The following is a 15,889-nucleotide window of genomic DNA, read 5'->3' on the forward strand; positions in this document are numbered from 1 at the left end:
TTCTTGCTGTACAACCCACATGCCACTCCATCTCCAAAATGCTCGTTTTCACTGGCTGTCTGGAATGCCCTTCTAATTTGTCTCTGCCTCTTTCCTTCTCTGGCATCCTTCAAGAGCCATCTTAAGCTCTGCCTTTTTCAAGAAATCTTTCCCAGTTCTCTTTAATCTTTGGGACTTCCCTTTGAGACTATTCCCAAATTAGCTTGGATAAGTTTTGCTTATAAAGAGTAGTTTGCATTTATTAAAAAGCATTGGATTGTGGCATTTGGAGAACAGGGATTGTGTCTTGCTCTTTTTTTTCTAACCCAGAATCTAGTGCAATGCCTTACTAGTGGAGCTGACTCTAATTTTATGTGAAATAGATGGATATCTTTTTAGTACTTCGATGTGAAAAATCCGAAAGGCAAGGCCCAGTCTGTATCAGGTCAGAGAGGCAGTTTGGTATTATGGAAAGAAGATTGGAGCTGGACTGGGAAGAACTATTCTTGAATCCTAGCACTCAGACTAGCCGTGTGTTCCTGGGTAAATTACTTAAGCTATTGCCACCTTAGTTTTTTAGTTTTTAAAATAAATAAGTGAGTAAATGAATGAGTGAGTGAAATAGCATTTATTGACCATTGACCATGTGCTAAATGCTGGTGATCAAAACCGTTGAGATAAAAGGGCTTTGCAAAGTTTTTAAATTGGTGATTTTGTATTGTTAGAATGTGCACATAGGCACAGTTACTTTCATAGACATTAACAAGATTAGCCCCATTTTTTAAACAGAGTAGGGCCCTAAAGTGTTTATTGTTAGTTTGTCAAATTGTTGAGGCAACCATTTAGGTCCTAAGGAACAATATACAGGTTATTAAGTTGCATGATTTTAATTATCATCTCTTCTGATGACTCTCATATCTATTTGACCAGCCTTAACTTCTCTCCTGACATCTAGTCTAATATCTCCAATTGCCTTGGCAGAAGGAAACTTTGGTGGGAAAATCCCAGAGAATGTGTAGTGTTAATGGATGACAAAATAATAGCATTCATTATGTCTTTTAAAACTATAATGGGACCACACTTCTCCCATGGGTCAGCTCACATAGATTTTAGGATTGTTTAGACCAACAATTTATGGTCCAATTCTTCTCACTTCTAAAGCTGCTCTCAAGGCCTCCTGTCCACTTGAAGACAATTTGCTAGCCTCTAGATCACTCTCAAGAGTTAAAATAGGCAAGTAAAGGTAAAACATGAGAGAAGAGCTATTGTTTACAACAGTGCTTGGATAACAGGAGGTACTTGATAAGTGCCTCCTGGATTGGCTAGTACCAAAAAAGAAGTAAAAATATAAGAACAAAGATATACAAAGATTGTCTTGTCCCAAGGAAACAAAGGATTAATACCTGTACAGAACTTCCTTGTATTTTCAGGTGACTCATTAGTATAAAAGAGTCTATGCCTACTTTCTAATAATCTCCTGTCAAAGGATTCTGTGATCACTCTTTCTCCCTGGAAGAAACTGTGAAGGGAGGAGGTTTAGTTCAATTAATCTTTTCCCAAATTACCTCCATACAACTTCTATTAAAGCTTCTATCTGTTTAATAGGATCAAAAATGGTTCCTTCCTTCCCCCAGGTAAGCTTGGGTAGGATGCTCACTATGGGAACTATATACAATTAGAGAAAGTCAGGATTATTGAAGTGCATCAGCAGTGAAATTTGGGATCTGCAGCCTGTGTTGTAGTAGGAAAAACAGTACAAAAAGCACTCATTTTGGAGTCAGAAGACTTTGGTTCAAATCTTCCTTGTAGGGTTTCTGTGACACTATGTGAGTCCCTTTATCTTGGACTTTATCTCAGACTCAACATCTATAAAATAGATGGTTGGAGTGAACCAACTTCTATGGCTCCTTCAAGTTCTGGATTCATGATCCTAGTAGATCTGAATGTCAGTCCCAATTCTATTGAGATCTATGTAACCTGGAGGCAGTCAATGGCTAGGTACCTCATTTTCCTCATCTGTGTAATTTGGGGAGGTGGGCTAGAATAAATTCCAAAGTTCTTTTATGAGTAGTTAGATGGCACAGAATAGGACCAAGAACCAGGCCTGGAGTCAGGAACACAAGTTCAAACCCAGCCTCAGATATTTACTTGCTGTATGACCCTGGGCTTAACCTATTTGCCTCAGTTTCTTCATCTATAAAATTAGCTGGAGAAAGAAATGGCAAACCATTCTAGTATCTTTGCCAAGAAAATCCCAAGGGCCAAATAACAGTCCTTTCCAGTGCTAACAGCAGAGGACTCCAAAACCCTTCTAAGTGTTCCATGATCATGATTCTCTTCTACATATACAGGATGTGACCCATTGTAACCACTTAGCTAAACAATTCAATCAAGCCTTATGGATGCCCACATTTCAAACACTCCAAGGCTGAGTCTGCCCAAAAGAGAGAACCTGGAAGGTTTCTTTGGTCATGGACTAATAAACTTCCTCCAGGGGGATAAGGGAGGGACAAGGTCAAGGGGGAGTACAAAGCTACTGACTGAACCAGGGAGAAAGAAATACTATTCTATGCAAATTGGCCCATCTTTGGTTATAAATTTTATATTTTAAATGTGTGAATATGGAAAGACGTGATTTTCTCCACTGAAAGAACTTCATCTATAGGAATAACAATAAAATATAAGTCATATTGTATATATGTTATGTTATATATAAGGAATATAAGTCCTTAATACTATCCCCCAAAGAACAAAATAGGCAGGAAGGAAGTTATCTTCAGCAGATAACACACTGATTTGAAATCAGTTAAGTTTTCAAACAGAGGTGTTGTCTCTAATTTCTAGGAGGTGAGTGGCTTTTGGTGGTAGAAATAAGAATAGGCAGGAATTCTATGAATAACTGTTGAGATTTACCTAGTGCTCTCTGCAATAGTGAAAAGAGTGCTGTACCTGGAGTTACAGAACTTGGATTTGCCCTTTACTTTCTGTGCAAACTGGGGCAGATCATTTAATCTCCCTTCGTCTTGTTTTCCTCAACAGTAAAAGCAGGGGTTTGTGCTAGGTTTCTGAGGTCTCTATTTGTAGATCTCTGATCTTAAATAGTTTTCAGGTTCATAAGGCATTTTGCATACAGGATTTTATTTGGTCCTCACCACAACACTACATATTAGAAGTACCCATATTATCATCCTCGTTTTATAGATGAGAAAATTAAGGTTCATGGAAGGAAAGGTTTAAGTTCATATTGTTGGGAAGTGCCAAAGCCCAGGTATGAATCTAGGTCCTCTCCTCCTGAGAGCAGTAACTCTTTTGACTAAATCTTCATTATACGTATAGTCATACATATATATGTCTTTTATGTATACACACACACACACACACACACACACACACACACACACAGATACAGGTATATATAATTATTCCAGTTGTGCATTTCCATTTTGGTAGGGTCTTAGACTTGAGATGTCATCAGAGTGGAGAATTAACAATCTAGAAATTTCCTTCCCTTGTGCAGACTGGCAACTGGTTTATAACTTCTATTCTTTGCCAGGGGCACTGAAAAGTTCATGCCTTGTCCATTGTCACAGAGCCAGGATGTGTGAGCAGCAGATCATTTTAATTCTAAAATGGGCTCGCTCCCTCTCCTCTAGTGAGATCACACAAATTAGTAATGTTCCCTGCTACTTCAGAACATATGCTCCTGACTGATGAATAGTGAAGAATAGCAATTATATCAATAGCTAACAGTGTTCTTGGAAAGCTTACACACAAAGAAAGATCTAGCAAATATAAAATCATTAGGGGTTTGAATAAATGGGGGCATGGTGTCTGTGTGTGTATATGCACACGTACACATGTTCACATGCACATAATATAGCATCATAGAGAAGCTGAACCTGAAATTTAGAAAATCTGGGGTAGGATCCTCACTGATGATTACTAGCCTCACTGTGAGCCTCAGATTTCTTATCTGTAAAATGGGAGAATTGAACTAGATGTCTTTTAAGATCACTTCTATGATCCTGTGTATACAAACATGAGCTCAGGAAGTGTAATATGATCATCAGAATGTTGAACTTGGAGTCAAGGAAAACTGAGCCTGAATCCTCCCTCAGACTCTTATTAATGGTGTGATCTCAAGTAAATCAACTAACCTTTTGGATGGTGAGTTTCCACATTTGTAAAATGGGGATAATAAAAGCACATACCTCGCAGCACCATGAATATCAAGTAAGAGATACTTAGGTTTGCTAAGTAAAGCTTTTAGTGTTTAATCACTATTTAACTATTGTAATAGACCTATAAATAGTAAATGCTTATATTTATACATTTATGAATAATATACACATGTAATCGATATTATTAAATGTTACCAGACTGTGTGCTAAGAACTGGAGATACAAAATATCTGGCCTCAAGTAACTTGTATTCTATCACTGTAAACAATAGTCAAGCATATGCAAGATATAGAAAATAAATAAAAAGAGGCAAAAGAAGTGGTGGCTTAACATAATGCATTAAGCCCTTAATATATGCTTGTCAACTAAATGATAGACTGACTGGCTGGAGGGATCCAAAATGGCTCCCAAAGAATGTGGCACTTGAGCTGAGCTAAGGGTACCAGTATATGAATTGTTTCTAGGCAATAGACAATATAAAATGTAAATGGACAAATTCAATGTTTATTTACTCTCCTTAATAAAATTACGAGTTCCCCAAGCAATCTTTACCTCATATTCTCTTTCCTGTGTACAGTCACATACATTTCATAGACTCTCCCTTGGGGAATGGCACCTGCAGGAATCAGCAAACTCACTCCTAAACAAGAGGTAAACATATACACATATATATGAGGAAAAAATTAATTAAATAGGAAAAAATCAGAAACCATCAACCCAGCCTATCTAAAGGAATGAGTACAGATTGTGAAATGCAGTCATATGCCTACTTTTTTATTTTTCTTTGAAAAAGGGGAAATCTTCCAAGTTTCTGTGCCTTTTTAATTTACTGGCTATTTTAGCTAGCATAGCTGCTTCTGTGCCTTTGTGGAATTATGTGAAGGGTGGAAGTGGATTGAAAAAAAAATAGTTTTATTTTAGTCAAGGAACAGGCAGATGGGCATTTTTGTTTACCCTGTGAAATTAAGGGAAAATCAACAATTACTTTTAAAATTTCAAACTGCTGTAATGGGACATGTCTCCCTGGGCATTTCTTCTTTAATTACAAAAATCCCTTGTGAAAACCAAAGCCAGTAGAATTCCATATTTTGAAAGTACCAAAGAAATCTCTGAAAAGATCAATATCAGCCTCCTGGTTTAGATCAGTGGTTCTCAAACTGTGGCATAGGGACCTCTGAGGAACCCTGAGGTGCTTTGGGGGGGGGTCTGCAAGGTCAAGACTACTTTCATGTCAATAGACATAATCCTCATAAAGAAAAACTCTATTAGAGGGGAAGCTGTCTTGTAAAAGAATAATGGCATCAAAATGTTTGAGAGCCATTGATTTAGACCTCAAGTTCCTCTAGGGCAGTTTTTGCATCCATGATCCTAGAGAAGGGTCCAGTCTTGCTTGACTTAGTCTCAGTAAGCCAGCGGTTTTTACACATTTGCTCAATTTCTGACTTTGTATTTATGCCCAAAGAATCAGCAAGGTTAGGGTGTCATCCAAAAGGAATATGATTCACATTTTGAAGAGGAATAGCACAAAGATGCTTTTCAGTTAAAGTTAAATTCAGTTGGATTGGATTCAATAAACATTTATGTTGACCATGACAATTAGCCCTTCACACCAAATGCCCTGTTAGGCACTTTAGGGAATACAGAAGAAAGAGAAGATAATGTTATTACCCTTAAAGAAGTTATAGGTTAGTTGGGGAGACAAGAATGCATATATATAAAGCTGGAAAGTGTGGTAAGGAGAGATGATTGTGGAGTGAGGACAAGTTAACGAAATCTTCACAAAGAAAGAGAGCTTTTTACTGCACCTTGAAGGAAGCATAGAGCTTTGGTTGCTAGAGATGAGCAGAGAGGAGTGATTTGGTTTCCAGGGAGGGGAGAAGAGAAGTAATTATGAGAGTGACATTTTGAGGACACTCTAAGGAAACCTGCCTCACTGGAGTGATACTGACATGATGGAAATAGTGAGAGAAAAAGATAGATATGTAAAGTTGGGCCAGGGAACAGTTGGAGAATGCCGGGGTAAAGAGTTCATATTTGACTGAAGAGACAATGGGGAATCAGTACAATTTCTCAAAGATGGAAACAAAACATGTCTTCTTGTCTTGTGCGTAACCCCATGTCCTCTTGTTGGTGGTATTGTTTTCTAGCATCATATTTATTGAATGCTCACAACTGCATTTTGAAAGGTTAAGGCACTTTCACTGAAGAAGCCATTTACTCTTCTGAATGCGTATTAGTGTTTTAAAATAAAATAAAAATGAAATGTGATGACTTTGTCTTCGGGTCTGATTTTAATACTTTTATGAGGTTTCTTTGAAGTTAATTGCTAGATAAAAAGATGAAATCTAAATAATACTACAGAAGGCTAGCATAATGAAATTCTAATCTTTAAATAGAGAAATCAATGGATGGTGAGTGGCTTATTTACCCTTTGTGCCTGATGAATGTATAATAAGGAGTTAATGAATGAATCTTTGCTCTTCTCTATGATGTCCTCTCATCATCTAAAAAAATAAAATTAGCATTCTAAAGTTCTTCCTTCACTGCAGCAAATTGGAACTGAAGCAACTGATGTGATTTCTAATTAATTTCTCCTTTGTATGGATGGTGACAACAGTGAGGGTTTCTGGCTTGAAGATGTCTGCTAAAGCTGTGCTAAAAAAAAGGTCAATGGCTTAAGTGATACCTCATCTCAGAAAATTTCAAAGTACATTTCTCTAGGAAATATTCTGGTAGTGGCTTGTTGGATAAGAGCAGAGCTTTGGGGAAAAGATAAATGAACTTGAAAGAACATGTACTTCTTAATCTAAATCAAAAGTAGAGCCCAGTGGGTGACCTGCATTTAGTATTTCATGGCCTGGCAAAATGAGGTGAGGAAAAATGGGGGTTTAGGGGTGGGGTGGGAAAGTTATCCAACTGTATACTTGCAGGTTTTTAAATTTTTAAATATATTTAATTCACTTGTAGTTTTAAATATAAAAAAACCCCTCAGAAGCCCCCTTAAAACATGTACTTTAAAACCTTTAGAACATACCTGAATTGGGGACAATGAGGTGCCCCCCAAGAGAGTTGAAAGTCCCAAAAGCAGTACAGGATGGGTCTGTTTGTCTAGCCAGGCTCTGATTCTTCAAGTTGAGAGTCTCACTCTCCAGTAGAGACTGGGTAATTTGTGGGGACAGCTTGGCTGTGAAATCTGATAAATCATCCTGTGGGGTTATGGCACCTGAGGTATTGTACACTTTGATTTTCAGGTTGGGTAGAGGATCAAGGATTGGTGAGTTGGTCATTGGGATTTTGTCAGAGACATCATGTAAAGCGTAGACAGGGCCTCTGTACATGGCTGCAGCTGATGTAAGGTCTGGTGGTACTGCCAGGAGATCTGGTGGAAAAAGAAGGAAGAATTTCATTGCCTTATTTTGACCATGTTAATTCTGTGATGTATTTATCGAAAGGTAGTTCAAGTAGCATAAAGGATTGCATGAGGGTCTCAGTACCGGCTGAGTAAATGGCCAGAGGAGAATCTGGACCCAATTTGTATATCTATTTCTGCCTTGTTTTCTAGGTACCACCCTTAAGCATGTTGTTTTTGCTCCTCTGGCTTCAATAAGACATATCTAACATATGGAAGAAGGAAGCAAAAGAGTGGTACAAACCTGTAAAAATAGCATCAGGAAGGCTAAAGCTCAGACTGAGCTGAGGTGCTGGAAAAATGCTAAGGACGATAAAAACCACTTTCCCTGGAATGATCAGACCCAGAAGAAGAATAAGGAAGGAACAACAGGGACAAAACAGAACTATTCAACTCCTATTTCTTTCCATCTTCTCTATCAAGGAGAATGATCTTCATACTGGAAAGGGCAGAAAAAACAGAGTAAGAGGGAATTGAAGCCTAAGACAAGTGAGGAGATAAGAGAATGTCTAGCCACATAAAATGAATTCGGATGAATTACATTCCAGAACATTGACAGAAATTGAAGATTTGATTACTGAACTAATATCAGTAATCACTGAAGACTCCAGGAAAATGGCCAGGCAAATGTCCAATTTTTTAAAGTGAAAAAGTAGATTTGGGGAAATATAAAATACTGAGCCTGACAGATGTTCAGCTCCAGGAAAAACCTAGAATACATTTTTAAATGGATGGTTTGTGGGCACTTAAAAATAGAAGAAGTGGCCATTAAGAGTTGGAATTTCTCCATTAAGAACAAGTTATGCCAGACTAACCTCATTTCCTTATTAGGGAAATGATATAGGCATAATTAATATGGATTTCAGCAAGGAATTTGACAGTCTTTTAAGATAGTTTCAAAGATAAAATGGGGAAATGTAAATGGGCTCAAAGTACCATCAGGTGAATATTTTTCTTGTTGGAAGATATAACTAAAAAAAGCCAGATTAATGTATCTGAAACCCAGATATCATATTTGAAATGTGCATCAGATAATAATCTGATATCAACCTGAAAGGTAGTATCTAGTAGTATTCCTCATGTCCAATTTTATTATCTCAGATGAAGATACTGAAAGCATGCTTGTTAAAATTGAGGATGACACAAAGCAGAGAAGGTTTGCTAATACACTGGATGACAGAATTAGAATCCAGAAAGCTTCTGACAGTTTGGAGCAGAGGACTGAATCCAACAAGATGTGATGTGACAGGGCTAAAAGTAAAGTCTTATATTTAGCTTTAAAAAACAATTTAACCCTATAAGTATAAGTTTAGGGATTGCATCTGTGATTTCTCTGGTACAAGAAACTCTCTGGTAAAGAAACTTCTACTAAAACGGCCTGGAAATTTCTAAGCAACTGAGAGACTTAGAAAGTTGCCTTGAGTGGGCAGTTAGGTGGCTCAGTGGATTGAGCATCAGACCTAGAGTTGGGTTCAAATTGTGGCCTCAGATACTTCCTTATTGCGTGATCCTAGGCAATTCACTTAACCTTCACTGCCTTGTTCTTACCACACACTCTTCTGACTTGGAACCAATACACAGTATTAATTTGAAGACAGAAAGTTAAAGTTTAGAAAAAAAAAAGTTGCCTTGAGCCCTGAGGGGTTAAGTGAATCACCCACAGCCATACAGCCAACAATGGATCAGAGTGAGTCTTAACTAATCAAACCCACATTACTTTTCCCCATCTAAGAGAAGCAGTGTGAAAGAGAGGCTGGAGCTGACGCTAAATTCAATATAAGTTAGCAATATGACCTAACTGTCAAAAAAGCTTATATGACCTGAGCTTGCATTCATAGGTATATAGTATCCAGGCAAGGGAAGTAACCATCCCTTTCTGACATGTGGATCAAGTCACATCAGTCACATTTTGTTCATCTCTGGCTGTCGCACTGTAATAGTGACATTGATGGACTGGACTTGGTGCAAAGGGAGTAATCAGGATGCTGAGGGCAATCAAAACCATGTCAGAGAAAAGCTCAAAGAATTATGGATATTTATTTAATCTAGAGAAGAGAATGCTAAAGGACATAAAAGCATCTAAAGGGCTATCTATGTTTTGGAACAGAGGTTAGATTTATTCTTCACAGGGAAAATCTAGAATAGAAGCTATATGGAGACAGAGCTTGCCTTGAAATAAAGAACTTTCTAGCCCTTGTTGCTATTCAAAAATTGAATAGTTTAACATTTGAGTTAGTGGGTTAACCGACTGTGCTCAAGCAGAGGAGAGATGATTTCAGGTTGTGCGTGTTGTAGAGGATTCTCTCTATCCAGTATAAGGCTGAACTCGATCATAGGGCATAGATTTAGAAATGGTAGGGACCATTAAGGTTCCCTTTTTGAAAGAGGATACTGAAAGAGGTATTAACTGACTTGACTAAGTAATGTAAAGAGGAGGACCCTGATCTCAGGTCCTATTATCTCCAAGACAGTTCTCTTTCCACTGCACTACCACTGCATTTAAAGGTTATTCTCAATTCTCAAATATTCTGTATTGGAGCTTCATCAAAAGTGAAGGTTATAAGTATATGCGCCTTGAAGCCAAGGACACCTGAGCTCAAATTGCATCTGACACACATGGCAATGTGACTCTGCACAAAATTTTTATTTTGTGTAAAAAAAAAATAAATCTAGATATCAACTTTTAATTCTTGGTCTGGAGAAGGGAGTTACATATTTAGGGTATCTAATAGCAGAACTCCTAAGGCCTGAAGGTATTAGGGGGAACTCTGACAATTTTCTCCTAGTGTATACTTGTCAAAGATGTATTCCCCAGTTTTGTTTTCAGGCATTCCCAATCTCTTCAAGTTAGTGATGTTATTAACATCTTGCTAAGATAAGAACTCTTAAACTGAGATCCACTGACCCTTTGGATTTTAAGAAGTCTGTAAACTTGGATGGGAAAAAAACCAGTTATTTTTTTCATTAAATTCTGATTTCCTTCATAATCGTGTGTGTTTTATTTTGTGTACTTAAAAACATTATCTGAAAAGGGGTCTAACAGACTGCCAAAGAGATCCATAACATGGAAAAGGTTCATTAAAAAGTCCTCTTCTAGGATGATAAGGAAATGTCCATCAGAACTGGTAGAGGGAGTTCCCTATACCAGTGAAATTGCAGTTCTGATCCCTTTAACTAGATATACGATTTCTTCCGTATCATCACCTGTAATTCTATATTAATGTGAAAGTCTGAGCTGTTAGCACTCAGGATAGGAACTGGAAGCTGAATGAGCACATGTCAAAGAAGGTAGCATCAAGTCACTTAGAGATGTGTTTTCTAGTGCTGCCATTGGGAAAGCTCAGGCAGGGTGCATGCTAGAGAATCTAAGGAAGAAGAAGGGGTGATTAACCCCAGGGCAGTCTGATGAGGGGTTACTGTCATGGAACCATGTTGCTCTTGGTTAAGCCTTTGGATGGTTCAGAATTAGGTGAATATAAAGAGTCCAGAAAGGGTATTGCAGTACCTGGTTCACATGAGTGGATTTATTATGATATATTTATTGTCCAAAACTGTTTGGATAAGAATTTCTAAAAGCTCTATGGAGTTTAATCTATAGAGAGGAAAATCCATATACATATATATTATGATGCAAAAGTATCAAGTTTAGCAAGTAAATATGAGGGAATCTTTTTGGAAGTAAAGGAGACACTAGCAGCTGTGGATCTGAGAAAAGACCTCATGTTGGAGGTAGCATTTCAACTAAGAGTAGAAGGAAACTAAGGATTCTAAGAAGTAAATGAGAGAAGAGAGCATGTCCCAAGCATGGAAGATAGCATATGCAAAAGCATGAGATGAGATGTGTGTGGTTTGGCTCTTGAAGGATCCAAGAGAGACTACCTTGATGAATCCCTTTTACTATGAGGCTCCTTTAGGAAGCTGGCTACCACGGAGGTGTGTCTGCATTGTACCCTTCTTCCCTCCTTTGCCAAATTACTGGTGGCTAGATTTGATAATTCTCAGTTGGCCTTTCTGGGAGCTAGATGCTATTTCTTTGACACAACACTTGTTGCGTGCATGCCTGTCCTTTGGGGATGCTTTGAAAGTAATCCTACTACTCCTGCTGTCTTCCCCACCAAAAGGGAACAGAACAGTGGGGCAGGAAGTCCAGGTGGCAAGGTCATAACAATTCACAAAAGAGAAAGTTTCTTTGAAACTTAAGTCAGTGATATACCTGATGTCAGATCCCATCAGATCTTTAAATAGCGCAATTTTAGTAAATATCTGATACAGGATTCATTTTTTTTTTATTGCTTGTGGGGCATTGTGAAGATGAATGAAGTACAAGGTATTCAAACCTCATTTCATCTTTATCTAAACTGACTGAATTCAGAGACAAAGGGTGTGGGTCTGAGTCAACCCCCAACTTATCCTTTTTGATCCCTGGGGAAGTAAATTAGTCTCTTTGGATTTCAATTTCTTCCATTGTCAAGTGAGTGGGTTGGACTAGAAGTTATTTAAGGTCTCTTCCAGTTTCTAGACCCTAGGATCCTATGAAAGTCAGTGGACAGCAGAGGCATATTTGAATGTATACTAGAGACAAAAGGGTATTTCAACATCTGTACATCCTCAGATACTTGGAAAATTGATGCAGATTTTATAGCAGACAAATTTTCCATCCTTCCTTTTCTTTACACGGAACCATACACAGAGATTGTGGGTCACTAACCTTATAATTTCTCAAATCTCATGATAAAAATGTTTTCAGTCATTAGAAAACAGCTACTATAAATATATAAACAAAACCTTAGTCTTTTCTACTTTCATCCTCTCCCCCCTCCACACAAATCTTCTCTTGACTTCTTCTCTTTTACCTGTTCTATATTCTCTGTGGTTTCTGTAGTTCTGCGCCCTCCAATCAGTGGTTAGTTACTCTGAGATTTTATTTGCAGGGTGTGTTCAACTTCTGGAAATAAGAACTGGCACTTCTTTCTTCCTTCTGCAAGTGGTTGCTAACCTCTTAAGTACAGAAACCACTTATAGAACATGCCAAGATCAATCAATGTGAAATGAAATGTCATCTCACCTTGCCTTGCGGCCTTGATGTTCACAGGCTGAAATCCCCCATTGAGGGCTGAGGAATCAATGATATCAGACTCAAAGTCCCTATGGTTCTTCCGATACACGAATAGAGCCACAATCACAGAGATGGCCAAACACACAATCACTGCTATTACCACACCAACATACAGGGCGACATCATCTGAATCAGGAGCCGCTGGAGGGGAAGAATGAAATAGCCAGTCAGTTGGTTATAGGAATTTCCAATAGCACACATCCAGATTGCTATCTTTCCTTCCGACATTTATTACCTTTTTTTTTTATAGGTTAACTTTAAATCCATTTCAAAAGCTATATACTTTGAGTGTGCCCTTTCAATGGGAAATGATCTTAGATTTCTTTCTGTTTCTTAATCTCGATCTACCACTGACCTATTTTGTAATTGAGAAACATAACAGATCATTTATTGCTAGTTGTAAAGAAATTTTAGATAAAATTCTACCAACTCACAAGAAGTTCAGTATTATTGTTGTGTGTATGTGTGAAATAGGATAAACAAAATTTTAATTTCACAGATGCTCCTTTTAAAAACATAAACATTCCCTTAAAAATGTCTGGCATATTCTGAATCTGTGTATGTATTGCATTAGAGTATTTTCTAAGTAACTTTCCAAGTCAGAAAGTTTATTTCTCCAGGGTTATCCTTTCCTTTCCTCTAAACTAAAGGGGACAGGGAGGGGGAGGGTGCTTAAAAAAAGGAGTATGACTAAGCACAGCAAGTTTTGGGAACTCAAAGACAGAAGCTGAATGGTGGACAAAAATATTGAAAAATAGCATCCTCTTTCCCCAACTTGGGCCTCCCAGAACAAGTGCCAGATCTGTGGAGTAAGGTAAATGGAGGTAAATGTTATCCAGGAGTGCTAAGAATATGAAAATAAGAGTTGGGGTTTTCTCAGCCTGGTGGAAAAATCAAATTATGAAGTCTCCATTTGCTTTATCTGTTGTGGAAAAGAAGTGTAGCCCTGAACAGTAAATGAATCTGCCAAAGGCTGTAGCCAATCATCCCCAGTGTTGGTTTTCCCAGAGGCTACTTAAGCATGTGCCCATAAAATAATTTATTTTTAGAAGGTGGGGACAGAATTTTGATAATTTTTCCAAATTGGCCTGGCACCATTTTACTTGATCTGGATCAATATAAAGGAGAAATGGGATATGGTAGACAGAGAACTGTCCTTTGAGTCAAAAGGGTCTTTTTCAGGGCCATCTCTGGCACACTGGACTGTGTTTCCCTGGACAAGTCATTTAACTCCTCAGTGCTCTAGGCAAATATCTAAGTCAGGATTTTAGAATTAGCAAAATAAGTTTTGCCTGCGTTGATAAATAGTTCCTCACTCGGAGTTCTATTCTGATGAAATCATAGGTCTAATAATCTCTGTCCTTCAAATCTTGGTAAATAGAAATTTTATTGTACTTCATAACATTTGTGTCTATGTCTATTAATGCCCCCCCCAAAAAAAACTACTTTGGAAGATGGCACTGAAGGTACTCTATTCACTGTAGTGGCCAGTAACAGTAAAGATTAGAATTACAGTAGCTACTAAAGTGACCTGAGGCAAAATGGAGCGATTAGTTTTGCCATGCTGTCCATGTTTTCACCTATGTTTAGAAGGCTTCTCTACTAATAGAAGAAATCCAACAAAAATGATGATTTTTTCCCATGCTTTATTTCTTTAAATTTACTATATATAAAGAGAAATTTTACTGTCTTCTTTCCTAATGTAAAAAAGCATTTTTTCCTGCTGCCTAAGTGAAAACTGACAGATGTTTAAAGGAAGTCACTGACATTCTAACTGCTTTTGGCTGTGGGAGTTCCAACATAGCCCCAGTTTTTTTGTCCCAGGCTTTCTGGTGAGGCACCTAAGTGGAACTCGGAGCCCCTGGGCAAAACATACGGCCTTAATTCTATTTCCTTTCCTTTTACTAAGTACTATTTACCAGACTTCCTAGGTCAAGATTGCTTCTTCAGTAGTAATGGTTTCCTATTCAAGACCTGAATAGTTTGTTTCTCCTTTTGAAGTTTCTTTTTCTTGAATCTGCACATTCATGATGTTTTGTTGACTTTCAAGTCAAATTTCATGAATATTCTTCCTCTGATTCAAAAAAGAGATGCTAACTTGTTTTCGGTGTTGGAAAATATTAGATGCCTACCTCTAATATCCATATGTGATACAGGAAAGGTAAACTCATACGGAAGAAGGAGAATGAATGGTTAGCCAGCAACATAAAAACAAACCATGAAACTTACAAGAAAATCCATATTCATTCTGGGTTCTCTGTTCAGTTGAAATAGGATAAATGAAACCTTGAAAAGAAAAAGAATGGTACAAAAATGGGAACAAAATCAAATTAATGAGGGGAACAAAATGGGAAGCATGAAAAATGGTTTAATTAAAAGAAGAGGAAAAGAAACTCATGGTACTTTAAAGTTCTGATTCAGCACAGAATTATGATTTTGCATCCCCTGTCTGCTTCAGAGCCTCACTAAGAATTAATAAGTAGGCAGATTGAATTTCAGAGGCAAAACTGGTCTCGAGTCACTAACTTTGGAGTGCTTAAAGTCTTTCTTTTATTGAGCATAAACTCTAATGGATCTAATTTATTTCAGACATCAAGGGTCATTAGCATATGGAAAATCTTTTTTCCCTATCCCTGCCATATGCTTTAATTCCCAAGACATATTCAGTAAAGCTCAAAACAGTTTTTTTATTTAATTATAGCAGCTTGCTGTTGGTCTAATAGAGCTAAAGAAGACCTGTCGTCATTGGTCAAAGGTTAAATACCCATTTGCTGTGTTGAGCCTAAGGAAAAGAAATCCACTTTTTGGATTTCCTTCTTGTTTATCCCCCACTTCATGTAATAGGAATCCAATAGGTATTGCCTAGGGAGTGAGCAGTTTGTCAATGAAATGGAAACTGGATGCCTTTTATTTTAAATCATTATAAAATCAATAGGGGCCCAGAGGGTATAAGATTATTTATCTTAAGCATAGTGTAATCTATATGGAATTATAACCTGGCTTAATTTTTCAAATAAATAATTAACCTTAACACTTTTCTTTTCAGACACTGAAGCCAACTAGTTTTTGTTTTATTTTGTTTTTGTTTTCTTAAAGCCAAAGGGAGAAAATGTATTTTGCTAATTTGGACCCAGAATTCTTGAGAGTTAAAACTTTTTTTGTTGTTGTTCTACTTATAAGCAACAGACTGTGACTTCCAAAGAA

General features: G+C 37.5%; 1 protein-coding gene across 4 annotated transcripts in view; it reads right to left on the reverse strand.

Moving 5' to 3' along the window:
* The window catches only part of UNC5C (unc-5 netrin receptor C), a 411,855-nt gene that overhangs the window by 59,620 nt on the left and 336,346 nt on the right, over positions 1–15,889 (reverse strand). For 2 of the 4 annotated variants that reach the window (XM_007495711.3, XM_056803309.1), the window contains exons 8-11: positions 14,915–14,971; positions 12,635–12,826; positions 7,195–7,539; positions 4,713–4,800 (exon numbers count right to left, since the gene is read on the reverse strand). In XM_007495711.3, the coding sequence (XP_007495773.2) occupies positions 4,713–4,800; positions 7,195–7,539; positions 12,635–12,826; positions 14,915–14,971 (682 nt within the window). The remainder of the gene's footprint in view (positions 1–4,712; positions 4,801–7,194; positions 7,540–12,634; positions 12,827–14,914; positions 14,972–15,889) is intronic. The other 2 variants (XM_001365174.4, XM_056803310.1) reach the window with 1 other exon arrangement.

The sequence above is a fragment of the Monodelphis domestica genome, chromosome 6 (genome assembly GCF_027887165.1).
Source record: "Monodelphis domestica isolate mMonDom1 chromosome 6, mMonDom1.pri, whole genome shotgun sequence".
Lineage (NCBI taxonomy): Eukaryota > Metazoa > Chordata > Mammalia > Didelphimorphia > Didelphidae > Monodelphis > Monodelphis domestica.